A 13,246-nucleotide genomic window follows, 5' to 3' on the forward strand; every position below is an offset into this window, starting at 1 on the left:
ACAGGTGGCAGTACAGGTGGCAGCAAAAATAAAAAGGCCACCATCTACATGGATCAACCACCATTCCCTGCTCCCGCCAGCGGTGCTCGGTGCCTCGGTCCTAAGGCTGTCCGAAATGAAAGTATCATAGGTACTATCATGCATGTCAACTAAGCAATTTCAATGAGGTGATATAGAATTAAATGAAGAAAGGAGAATTGAGTATTATATTATGGTACCTTATCATATTAAATGATGTGCTACTATGTGTCTTGCATGACAATAAATGAACTACCCTATGATACTACTTCCTCCGTCACGGTTTAGAAGGCATGCATGGAAATTCTCTAGAACCTAGGTGATTATTGATGGGCTGTAAAATGAGTTCAAAAATAGCATTCACACTATGTATGCATATAGAACTAGTACAACGGAGTACTAATTAGCTGCTAGGAGTAAATGCAATGCGCCTTAAACCTTGTGTGTTGTCGAAATGCACGCAAACTTAACCGTGCCTTCTAAACCGTGACGGAGGTAGTAACATATGATACTATGCATTACGGATATGGTATCATATACTAGTATCATATGCATGATACTGGTATATGATACTACCCATTACAACCAGCCTAACTCGGCCTCGGCCGTGCTGCCCCTGTCTCGGCATCAGGTTATTCATAGTGGGAGTATAATACAGTAGTATCATGCATATGATATTTTATAGTGCATAGTATCATAAGCTAGTATCATAGATGATCTCATTTATTGACATGCATGACACATAGTAGCATAGCATTTAACATGATAATGTATTTACCTATGTTACTTTAACCCTCTCTCTCTTCTTTTAATACTTACCACATCAGCATGTTTGCTAGTCCCAAGAATATGATACTAGCTATGATACCCCCACTATGGCCAGTCTCAGAGCTTTACAACGCTTTTTACGAAATCGATTGGTCCAAAAATTGTTTTTCACTACATGTGTGGTACATGCATGCGACAGCGAGAAAGAGGAAAGGAGTAACGACCATTTTTTCTTGTTACGAGAAACCGCAGCCAGCGAATTAATTGCGTACTTAGGGATCAAAATGACCGCAATTCTTTATCAGAACAGACCACGAGATGAGCCATGTTATCTGCAAATCTGAAGATTTTGAGTTGAGCCCTCTGATCTAGAATGAGGGAGTAGCAAATTCGATAACATTATTAGATATGCTATCGATCCTCCTATCCTATGGCCCTGTTTGGATACTCTAACTCAGTTAGAGGTTAGAGTTAGATTCTAACTCTCAAGTAACACTAACCAAAGAGGTGTTTGAATGGCAGGGTTAGATTGACAATAAATGCTCTTTCTCAATTATTTGGCTACTTTGGACCCTATTTCCTATCGGATTTGGTATGGCGAGCCCTTGTGTGGCGGACGGGGCGGCTGAGGCAGACGGCGGACGACTTGGGGCGCCGAGATGGGGGAGGCGGGACGAGGGCGGTTAGGGGCGGCGGGATGGGGCGGCTGGTGCCGGTGGCCGGCTTGGTTGGGGCCGCGGGATGGGGGCGACGGGATGGGGGCGGCGGGGGCGGATGGGGTGGTTGGGGGCGTATGGGGCAGCTGTCGCCGGTGGCCGATGGAGTTGGGCCGGCGGGATGGGGATGGGTGGGATGGGGGAGCTGGGGTGACGGGACGGGGGCGGGTGGGGCTGCGGGAGCGGGATGTGGATGGGTCGACGAGATCTGGTGTGGTGGAGGCAGAGGGAAAATATTTTTTTCTAGGCCCCACCTAACTCTAACCCAAATAAGCAATTCTTCACCGGGTTAGTTTTTTTGGATATGTTAGCTACATCTAACCAAAATTTACCCTTATGTTTGAATGTTTTTGAGTTAGTTGAGTCCAAACTAATCCAAACTAATTCTAACTCATGAATGCAAACATGGTCTATATCTAAATCACGGGAAGAATGAATTGAGTACCAACTAATGATGGAATGCCGCAAGTCATGTCTTTGCTCTTAAATTGTTTAGGCCCCTGCGTGGGTGACTGGTTGATTCTTGGATGAATCTGATTGTATCCTGGGATGATTTAGACTTGTCTCTTGCTTTTCCTTATCTGTTAGGTTGACTGATGCTTTTTATGGCTGCTCGAGACAAGTGCCTATGGTAGGTTTCCCGGAAATGCTTTGAAGTCACTCCCCTTTCTAATTTTTCTTTGTTGATCCGAACTTTATATTTCTGTTATGTTTAATAGTGAAAAGGGGTTCGCCCGGTTAAAAAAAACTCATGAATCCAAACAAGGAGTATATCTAATCACGGGAAGAATGAAGGAAAATTCTATTTAGAAGCGCCACACCGTGGACATTGCGTGCGGCGGCTTGCGCTGTGCTTCTTTCATCATGCATGCATGCATGCATATACAATGATGTCACCAGATTCGTTTTAAATGATCGAAATTAAAAAATTATCTCTTAAACCGTTAATTCGACCGATGATCTGTTTTCGTCGTTGACTTTGTTTCGACGAAATCTTCAAAACTAGACCCCATATCGACATGTTTCGATTTTTTTTTGCTCTTACCACATTTGTTACACTTACTTGTCAGATAAAAAATAACTTAATCGTCAAATTTTCAGAAATTACGTATAAATATGTCATCTCGACATAATCAAAATGGCAAGCACAAAAAACTTTTTTAGACGATTACGCGTAAAAATATGACAACTCAACAGATTTAAAACCGGTGACCACAAGAAATCCTTTTTGGTCATCGTTTGTAAGTATGACAACTCGGCATAGTTAAACTAACAAGCACACAAAATAGTATTCTGGCAAAGTTGTATGTAAACATGACAAGTTGACATATTTAAATTGACAAACACAACCCATGACATGCTTTTATATCATGTATAAGAAAAATTGCTACAAGGCTTTGTACGAAATAACATTAAAAAGTGTCAATCAAGTTATTTTTCTTAGGTAAGTAAGTGGTTAATAATATGACAAGTGGGTCAAAAAATATGCCAAGTATGAATGAAAAAAGTTGACGAAACATGTTGACATGGGTTCTAGTTTCGAAAAACTCATCGCGACGAAGTCAATGATGAAAGCGTATCATTGATTGAATTAACGGTTTCGTAGATTTTTTTTTTGAATTTCAAACATTAATGAGAATCTTGTTGACTTTATTCCATGCATGCATAGGAAAAAAGAGAGGGAACTAGCCGCATTATGACAGTATTTAGCTTAATTTTTAAGTAATGGTAATACTTAGTTTAATAATATTAATGAATCATAGTCCCTCCATTTTTAAATATAAGTCTTTTTACAGGTTTCATTAGGGGACTACATACGGATGCATATAGACATCCTTTAGAATATAGATTCACTCATTTTGTTCCGTATGTAGTCATTTAATGAAATCTCTTAAAAGACTTCTACTCCCTCCGTTCCTAAATATAAGTCTTTCTATAGGTTTCACTAGTGAATTACATAAGGATGCATATAGACATATTTTAGAGTGTACATTCACTCATTTAGGAACGGAGGGAGTATTTAGGATACATTCACGCATTAGACCATTAGTGAAATCTCTTAAAAGACTTATATTTAGGAATAGAGGGAGTATTTAGGAACGGAGTGAGTATCTTTTTTATTTTGCTTTGTTAGCATTGTGCATGCCTTAGATTAGTAGAGGGTGAGGCACCCCTCGCGTCGCCCCCGCCCTGGGCGACTCGAGGGCTCCCAAGCCCTAGGCGCCGCCGCCGCTCTCTCATCCTCCCTTCCTCGCCGCCGCCGGGTGACGCCGTCGGTAAAACACGTGTGGCAGACGGCGGCGGCGGGGGACTCCCTCTCCCGGCTCCCCTTCCTCCGCGGGCGGCGGATCTAGGTGGTTGACGGCGGTGGCTTGTGGCGATCGCGATCGGGCACGAGGGGGCAGGCCTCGGCGAGCGGTGGCGGGGGGTGGGGCGCACGAAGGCGGCCCGCGGCAGGCGGTGGCGGGCGCTGGGCTAGCGGCGGTGCTCCGGCGGGTGCAGGCGGTGGTGGCCCCTGTACGCGGTCGGTGGATCCCTCTTTGACCCGGACGACGCGGGGGTGGCGGCGGTCCTCGCTGGATGCTGGTGGCCATGGTGTTGCTTCTCGTCGACCCCGATCTACTCCGATCTGCAGCGGATTTGGCCCCAGATGGCTTCTCGCTGTTCTTGGGTGATGGCCCTGCAGATCCGGTGGTTGGAAGGGTTCCGGGGGAGTCCCTTGGCCGATGCGGCGGCCACTCCGAAGGCAGCGCCTTTGGGTGTTGTTCCCCTTGTTGGAGGCTTTGGAGAGGATCCCCTTCCTTCCACCCCTCCCAGGAGCTCAGGTGAAAACCTCAGATCCCCTTGGTCCAAGCGACGACGACACCGCGGTGGCGTGTTCCTTCCTAAAGGCGTTGCTCGGGTGCTGCTCAAGCGGTGGTGGAGGTGGCGGCGGTTCGATGTCGGCGCAATTTGGCCTGCTACATCTTGGAGGCTGTGACGTCGGCGACGCTCGTCTGGTGGAGCAACGGCATTGCTGTTTGCGTCATCAGGCTCTGGATGCTCCGGGGGAAACCCTAGATCTGGGTCTTCCTGGATCAGACGATGATGGCGTTTTATCGCCCTCCCTCCTGGGGGCATCGTTTTGGAGCAAGTGCTGGCTGGAGGAATGGTGGAGCGGTGCTTCATCTCACACATTGATGGCGGCGGATATCGGCGGCATGGCGCTGTGGGGACTCGGCGTCCGATGCGTGAAGATGGACTCGCGCAGGAGGAGGTAGCTATCTGGCGTCATGGTGACGTCAATGGCAGAGTGGCTACACAAGGTAGAAGCCTCAATATTTGCTCTAAAGACGGACATGTGGAAGATGGCGGCGATAGCACACGAATGCGTCAGATCGGTTTTGTGCCCTAGACCCGGTATGTGGCAGATGGCTTGACCGGATCTGCTGGGGCTTCCGACTTTTGATGTTAGGCTTAGGTAAGTGATCTGGGTATGTGGCCCAGCTAGCACCCCTTCATCATATGGATAGGAGTAGCGACAGATGTTGCGAAGATGATGGATTCAGACATATTATTGTAATACTTTATAGGTCATCGAGAATAATCAATAAAATGGCCGCATACATCTACCTGATGAGAGGCCGGGGGGTCATCCTCCTTTTCTAAAAAATTAAAAAAAAAAGCATTGTGCATGCCTATTACAGCCGATGTAGGAAGCGTCAAGGTGCGGTGCCGCTGCATAGTCGATTCTAACAATCAGCGGGGGAGGCGAGGGATCTAGAACACTCTCGATCTCACGAGCACGTGCTTTCAACTTGCGCACGCGGCAATAATAAAACCGCCGACGGCGCATCCGTCCGTCTCGGAAATCGCAAGGCGCACACGCTGCAAACACTCCCTTCTCCAAGCTCCCACATCCCGCACCCGAAATCCCGAAGAAATGGACGACGACCTCGGCCTCGGCTTCCCGGGGGCCGGCGGCTACGACGCCATGGCCGGATCCGCCACCGACGACGAGGAGGACGACCAGGCCATGAAGAGCCTCTACGCCGGCGCGGCCCCGGCCCCCGCGGAGGAGGAGGAGGAGATCGACGAGGGGTACGCCGTCGCGGCGATGAAGGCGGGGGAGGAGAGGGGGGTCGGGAAGGAGGGCCTCCGGAAGAGGCTGGTGAGGGAGGGCGAGGGGTCGCAGCTCCCCGGCGCCGGCGACGAGGTCGAAGGTGCGTCTCCGGCGTGGGTGGGTGGGTGGGTGGGTTCGATCGGTTGGGCCGGGCGTTGACCTGCTTCTTGGTTTGCGCCGCAGTGCACTACACGGGCACGCTGGCCGACGGCACCAACTTCGACTCCAGCCGGGATCGCGGCGCCCCCTTCAGGTTCACCCTCGGCCGAGGTACCGTCCCGCTCTCTCACTCTGACTCACACTCCACTCCTCCTCCTCTGCTTCTCCTGATGAACTGCTCTGACTGAAATGACACCTTTTCAGCTGGCCGTAGCAAGTCATGGCGGATTTTTCTTTGTGTAATACTGGTTAGCATCTGAAATTTGGTATTAGGAGTTTTGTAGATTAGTGCGAGTACAGGTTTACAACTAGCTGCAGGCAGGTTGGCAGGAAATCTGGCGTTTACAACGCTGGCTGACTGGGGCAGGGCTCATTAGGATCCAGTTTAGTGTGATTCTGCTCGAATGGGTATTGATCTGAATTTTGTTTCCTGTGTCAATCCCACCTTCACGCACTCGATGTGGCTGCTGAACCACCAGGACTGTTGGATTTGAAATCATATGTGCTCGTTTGCATTTCATCCCTAACTAGAGGCCATGAATAGTGATTCTGCATCACATAAACCGAATACTGGTAAGAGTTGTTAGTTGTTTGTCCAAGGCTTGTCTTAATAACCAAACTAAATGCACCTTACTTCCCCGGATGGATAAATAATAGCATTTCTAGTTACTAGTACTATAGAATCGTTTCCGCAGCAGTTTCAAAGATAAACACAGGTTATCACGGTTCAGCAGCTAAACTGAGATGAAGCCTAGCTGCTTGCATTTCTTTCAGTCGCTTTTTCTTAAGCAGGACGGTTTTGTTTGATGCATTTATGTAGATAATTGTTATCTGTCTTCTGTTTTCCGTTAAGCCTAACTTGCTCTCAGTTGGATGGAAGAACACTGAACATAATTGTTTGTGGGTACATAGTAGCTGAAAGTGTTGTTTATGTCATGGGGCTTCTAGTTGTACAGAAACAACTTTCCGTGGATAAGCAAATGTTTTCTAAGTGAAATGATGTCGCAAACCTCTAATTGCAGGCCAAGTTATAAAGGGATGGGATTTGGGCATCAAAACAATGAAGAGGGGCGAGAATGCTATTTTCACCATCCCACCAGAGCTTGCATATGGTGAGGATGGCTCCCCTCCAGTCATCCCTCCAAATGCGACGCTGCAGTTTGATGTTGAGCTTCTCTCATGGGCAAGTGTCAAGGACATTTGCAAAGATGGCAGCATATTTAAGAAGATACTAGCTGAAGGCGAGAAGTGGGAGAATCCCAAAGACCGTGATGAAGTTTTTGGTACCATACCTTGCTCGTTGCAGTTGTGCCTTAATGCTTTTCCAGTGAGCGTCAGGGTTTTATTCACTTACTTGGTGCAGTTAAATATGAGGCAAGGCTTGAGGATGGGACTCTTGTTACAAAATCTGATGGCGTTGAGTTCACTGTGAAAGAAGGTATACCGTTTGCCATTTTTGGACATTTGCATTCTAATTTCTAATTTGGGGTTTGAAATGCATCTTCTCACTCAGGAATATTTTCTTTTCAGGGCATTTCTGCCCTGCTGTATCGAAGGCTATCAAGACAATGAAGAAGAATGAGAAGGCCCTCCTTACAGTCAAACCACAATGTGAGTTTATAGTTATGTACTCCCTCCGTACCTAAATATAAGTCTTTTAAGATATTTCACTAGGTGTCTACATACGGAGCAAAATGAGTGAATCTGTACTCTAAAGTATGTCTATATACATCCGTATATAGTCCATTAGTGAAACCTCTAAAAAAGACTTATATTTAGAAACGGAGGGAGTAGTTGCAGACTCTTGTCTGTAGTGTAGTTAATATCCGTAACGTGTGGTGAACAGATGGCTTTGGTGGGCAAGGCAGGCCAGCTTCTAGAGGCGAAGCTGCAGTCCCCCCTAATGCTATGTTGCAAATTGATCTTCAGTTGGTGTCCTGGAAGACAGTCACTGAGATAGGCAATGACAAGACGATTCTGAAAAAGATCCTCCAGGAGGGTGAAGGCTATGATCGTCCCAAAGATTGTTCAACTGTCAAAGGTACAATCTGAATGTTCTTTGCATGATAATCTCAAGTATGGTACTCCTGTCATTTTTTTTTCTAAATAAATGTAGCAATGTTACTCTGCAGTGAAACTTATTGGGAAGTTGGATGATGGCACCATGTTTGTAAAGAAAGGTCATGATGGGGAAGAGCCATTTGAGTTCAAGACTGATGAGGATCAGGTGATTGATGGGCTTGACAAAGCAGTGCTTAGCATGAAGAAAGGAGAAGTTGCCTTTGTGACTATTCCCCCAGAGCATGCGTTTGGATCGGATGAAACAAAGCATGATCTAGCTATTGTTCCTCCTAACACAACTGTTTATTATGACATTGAACTTGTGTCCTTTGATAAGGTAGGGTCCTAAAGTCAGACTCTGTATGACCGAAAATAATTGGTCACTGGTGAAATTGAAATCTTGCAAGTCATGTTGTGCAGGAGAAAGAATCATGGGAGATAAAAGATAATGCTGAGAAGATTGAAGCAGCTGCTAAGAAGAAAGATGAAGGGAATGTGTGGTTTAAGATGGGCAAGTATTCCAGGGCTTCTAAGAGATACGGAAAGGTCAGTTCCAAGCCTATCCCTTTTGCAGAGTGGACGCCTTGCATTAAACAAATGCTGACAATCGGTATGTTGTGCCCTATATTAGGCTTTGGATTTCATAGAGTATGAAAGCTCCTTTAGTGAAGAAGAGAAACAGTTGTCCAAACCACTCAAGTTGAGCTGCAAGCTCAATAAGGCTGCATGCAAACTCAAACTTAAAGACTACAAGGAAGCGAAGGAACTGTGTACCAAGGTAATTATTATACACAGAAGCTGAAACAACTAGCTGAGCATATTCAGTTCTAATAAGACTACGAATTATTGCAATCAGGTGCTGGAAATGGACAGCACAAATGTGAAGGCCTTGTATAGAAGGGCGCAGGCACACATGCATCTTGTTGATCTTGATTTGGCAGAGCTGGATATCAAGAGAGCACTGGAAATAGATCCAGAGAACAGGTTAGCCTTAGTGCCACAGAATTTGGCCGAGTCTTGTTATATCAGTAAACACCGAGCCACAAGTTAACCTGAAGAAACCATATCATGAGGTTCTACCTTGTTAGGCTGGTTAGCTAATGTTGTTACATGGCATGTTAACGATGCTGCGACCATTTGTTTATCACCAATGACCAATAATCCTGTGTGTTTGGAGAAGTATAATGATCCTTGTTTTTCTCAGGGATGTAAAGATGGGCTATCGGAGGTTAAAGGAGAAGGTCAAGGAGTACGAGAGAAGAGATGCCAAATTCTACGGCAACATGATCGACAAGCTGAGTAAGCTGGAAGATGATGTGAGTTCCCCTATTCTGCAAACCCTTCTGCCACTTTGTCGCTAGGGGACTACTTTGGCTGTCATTTTTACAGTTGGTTCGCTGTTATTTGCCGCTTCCAGGAGGGCTGCAGGAGCAGCCAGGGGCCAAGCAAGAAGCCTCGCGGCCTGTGGCCTCTGGCGCCGTTTTTCACGACCGATGGCAGCAAGCTGTGGCTGGTCCTAAGGCTACTGATCCCCGTGATGATATTGGTCGCGCTTTGTGTCGCTTACTACGTGCAGGGCGGAGTTCATGAAATAGACTGCATGAACTGTTGATGCGTTGATTGCTATGCCCGGGTTCGCCTAGTGTTCTGCTTCCGTGTCATGTCGTGGTGGGTCGATTGCATGCTCATGGTAAATATATTTGTTCTCTTGACTGTGTCTTGCATGAACAATCATTTTATGCTGGTCAATGTTCATTGTGCATCTGTTTTGCTGTGACATCACATGGACGTCCGGGGTTTACACCAGGTTTATAAGACATACACGAATATATTTTTGATCATCAACTTTCTATTGCATATTAAGACCTGCTTGTAACACAACGTTGTTGCTTTTCGCCTCAGGCAACGTACACCGTAACCATATGATCAACAGTGTTGTCTCATGAAACTGGTACCATAATAAGTTGCCACACACGGGGGTGAAGGATCATTGCATGAATGTCGTACAGAGGTTTGGTAAACTCAGCAGTTGAACATAAAGATTATGGCCTCTCCAAGACCCTTAAACTACTGTCCGGATCGCGTGGCTCGGACGTGTTTTGCCATCCAACACTGTGTTGTTCCGATGTATTTTTTTTTCACAAACTGGCCTAGAGCGGATGCGACCACTGCATTGAAGCGGATCCCCATCCGTTGCGTATGCCTTCTCTCCGCATTGAAATGAGGATATTCTCTCCTCGTTGCATTGAAATGAGGACATTCCCGCGCATGTGCCTTCAGCACCACACGTTGTCGGTCTACATTAAACACCTTTCTTGCTGGCTCCTCGCATCTGTTCGCTATAACACTGTCATGGCCTCTGCGTGAGCAGAAGGGAGAGTTCTTCGGCATTACACTGACTTGGGTTGCCCCGCGAGCCAGTCCGATACAGCCATACAGGTTTGCTTGTTGGCAACGGTCTGGGTCCGACACCATCACCGCCCCCTCCTCGCTCGTCCTGGCTGGCCAATGCCGTCATCCGGCAAATCCATCATGAGCAATGGCGGCAACGGGCCAGGCATGTGAGGGAAAGAAGCCATATCTACAGAGTCCAGCAAGTTTGCGGTCATGACGAACACCGAGGAAAAGTGGATCATGGGAGTTTGCCGCCGCTTCAGTCCAGGAAGGCCATCGCCATCGCATCACCGGATGACATAATCGTTCTCTTGCCTGGTGAGCGGGGGAGTAGACCAGGGCGACTGTCTTTCCCCGCCCAAAAACAAACCTTGGCCCATGCTTCGCGGAGGCGGAGGGATGCTATTCTGCCCCTCTCGTTGAAGCATATCCCTTTGGAACTCCCGACAGTCTGACGAGAGGGTTGTCGAACATAAGGAAGACATGTCATGGGAGTGGAGATCTGCCGTTGCGGGTCATAGACTAGTTTTACCCTTGTCCGATATAGTTTAGTTAAAATATGTCTGAAATGTAAATGTTTGTCCGATTTGAACGAGAATCATCGTGTTTGCTTAGATTTTATCCGTTAGTTCAAATAATATTTAAAACGTATGTGGCTAGATTTGGATGACCGGCTCTCACATCTGTGAATTGGTCCCCTACTATCCACAAACGAACGAGGTGTTGGCTCGGCGAGATGCCCTTTCTACTGTGGCAGAGAGTTCCTAAGAGCAACTCAAACGGCCGACCCAAACAGACGGTAATTTCGTCCGCTTTTCGTCCGTTTGGGTTGTTTGCCAGCTCCGTGTCCGTCAGGGTTATGAATTGGGTCGGCAGCGCGCCCAACGCGCCAACCCATATTTGTCCGCCTGGTCGGCTAGCCGTCGGTTTTTTGAACAAATACAAATATTTTGCAATAACAAATGATATAGCATAGTTTCACAAGCAAAAATAAAATATAGCAAAGTTTTACAAGCCTAATAAAAATTAAATTATCTAGAAAATACACCTACTGATTGCCAACATGGTCCCACGTACGCTCAACCAAATCATCTTACAACTGAATATGAGTTTCCAAATCACACATTTTATGATGAAACTGGGTGAACTGTGCAATGTCACCCTAAAATTAAAACCCTTGATCGTGTAAACGTTCCGGACGCTCATCCTTTACGATCATATTGTGCATGATCACACAAACAGTCATCACTTTTCACATCTTCTTGGTGCTCCAAGTTCTAACAGGATACCGAATTATGCCCCATCGAGATTGCAGAACACCAAAGGCACACTCGACATCCTTCGTAGCACTCTCTTGATCTTGGGCAAATCTTTTCCTCTTCTCTCTGATAGGGTTGGAGATTGTCTTCACAATGATGGTCCACTATGGATAGATTCCGTCAGCTAGATAGTATCCTTTGTTGTAGTTGTGACTGTTGATATTAACATTGATCGACGGGCTGTTGCCTTTGGCAAGCCTTGCAAACACCGACGATCGTTGAAGCACGTTGATATCATTGTGTGATCCGGCCATGCCAAAGAAAGAATGTCAGATCCAGAGATCTTGAGAGGCCACGGTCTCAAGTATGACAGCGCAAGCTTTGACATGGATCTTGTACTCGCCTTGCCAAGCAGAAGGGCATTTATTCCATATCCAGTGCATGCAGTCTATGCTGTCAAGCATCCTGGGAAGCCCCGGCTGGCATTGGTCGCCAACAAACGGGTTATGTCTACAGCTGCGGCTCTCTCAAATACTCAGGACACTTGAGGACATCACGTTTTGCTTTGAATATACCTTGAGCTTTTTCCTTTTGATCTTATTACTCTTGGAGGCTGGTGACTCTTAGGTTGTAGGAGTACTCCAGTGAGAATATACTTCCTATTTACCCTTGAAAGTTTGTGAAAGTCTGAAGGTCACCTCAGGGTCTACCACTAGTGGTTGAGAATCAAATTCGTTGTGATATCTTAAGAATAATAGGGCGAGCCTTCATGGTATTGGCATGACTTCGTGGTAGCACTCATCCCCCTAACGGTGAATAACTTCCCTTCAAAGAAGTGAACATCGAGATATATTCTTGTTTTCGTCACGTTATTTATCCAGAACCCTAACTTACTACTTGTGCTTTACTTTAGTCACCTTGTGATTTTTTTTGGAAAAGGAGGAACAGAGCCCTGGCCTCTGCATTAATCGATGCATGCAGCCATATTATTAAATTATTTCAAGAATAAAGTCTTAGAATCATAATGTGCTCACGGTTTGAGCATAAAACCAAGTGCGTAAATAAATAAAAGCTGCCACATCCGGCGAAACCAAAAGTAGGCTACGATGTCTATACACCTATCCTATTATTAGCTCATCATCCAAATCGGCAGAAGATAGCCCATGCAACCGTCTCCCACCGGTTGTATCCAATATCCATAAGCTCCCTGGAGTCCGCATGAGTGAGTAACGACCACGTACAGATCCAAGCCGTAGTTCTGTAAATAACCTGCAAAAAAATTGTTGAAGTTCTTGCCATTAAAAATAATATCGTTTCTAGTGTCCCATATAGCCCAACCTAATGCACTTATTCTAATCCGGATATAATTCGCTATAGTTACGTCTACTCCATCGAGCCACGTCCCAAATAACGTATTAATGCTTGTAGGTGGATTAATGTTGAAAGCTATATGAATAGTGTGTCATAAAAGTTTTTGCTAGAGGACATTCGAAAAAGAGGTGTCTTATTGTTTCATTTTGATCACAATAGAAACATTTGGAACTGCATACCCATCTTCATTTTATCAAATTATCTTTGGCTAGTACAACTCCCTTGTGTACAAACCACATGAAAATTTTAATTCTAAGTGGCACTTTAATCTTCCAAATATGTAATGATCTCGATAGAGGCCCATAGTTAATAAGATCCATGTACATCGAATTTATTGAAAAAATAGCTTTCGTAGCTAATTTCCAGTGAATATTACCTGACTGGTCAGAGAGTTAAAC

At 45.9% G+C, this 13,246-nt stretch overlaps 1 protein-coding gene across 1 annotated transcript; it reads left to right on the plus strand.

Moving 5' to 3' along the window:
* The first annotated feature begins 5,353 nt into the window (after nucleotides 1–5,353).
* Nucleotides 5,354–9,601, plus strand: LOC123424471 (peptidyl-prolyl cis-trans isomerase FKBP62-like). Its single transcript, XM_045108089.1, has 12 exons — nucleotides 5,354–5,704; nucleotides 5,788–5,874; nucleotides 6,786–7,046; nucleotides 7,127–7,201; nucleotides 7,294–7,374; nucleotides 7,610–7,804; nucleotides 7,896–8,161; nucleotides 8,245–8,370; nucleotides 8,456–8,602; nucleotides 8,681–8,808; nucleotides 9,029–9,140; nucleotides 9,242–9,601. The coding sequence occupies exons 1-12, from the start codon at nucleotides 5,425–5,427 to the stop codon at nucleotides 9,434–9,436; spliced, it is 1,953 nt and encodes a 650-aa protein (XP_044964024.1). The 5' UTR covers nucleotides 5,354–5,424; the 3' UTR covers nucleotides 9,437–9,601.
* The last annotated feature ends 3,645 nt before the right edge of the window (nucleotides 9,602–13,246 follow it).

The sequence above is a fragment of the Hordeum vulgare genome, chromosome 2H, assembly GCF_904849725.1.
Source record: "Hordeum vulgare subsp. vulgare chromosome 2H, MorexV3_pseudomolecules_assembly, whole genome shotgun sequence".
In the NCBI taxonomy this organism is placed as follows: domain Eukaryota; kingdom Viridiplantae; phylum Streptophyta; class Magnoliopsida; order Poales; family Poaceae; genus Hordeum; species Hordeum vulgare.

What these genes read in the sequence shown, in the direction of transcription:
- LOC123424471 (XM_045108089.1), top strand. Translation starts at nt 5,425, where the DNA reads ATGGACGACGACCTCGGCCTCGGCTTCCCGGGGGCCGGCGGCTACGAC. An exon ending in CCTTACAGTCAAACCACAAT is followed by an intron (nt 7,375 to 7,609) that starts GTGAGTTTATAG and finishes TGTGGTGAACAG; the next exon opens with ATGGCTTTGGTGGGCAAGGC. An exon ending in AACTTGTGTCCTTTGATAAG is followed by an intron (nt 8,162 to 8,244) that starts GTAGGGTCCTAA and finishes CATGTTGTGCAG; the next exon opens with GAGAAAGAATCATGGGAGAT.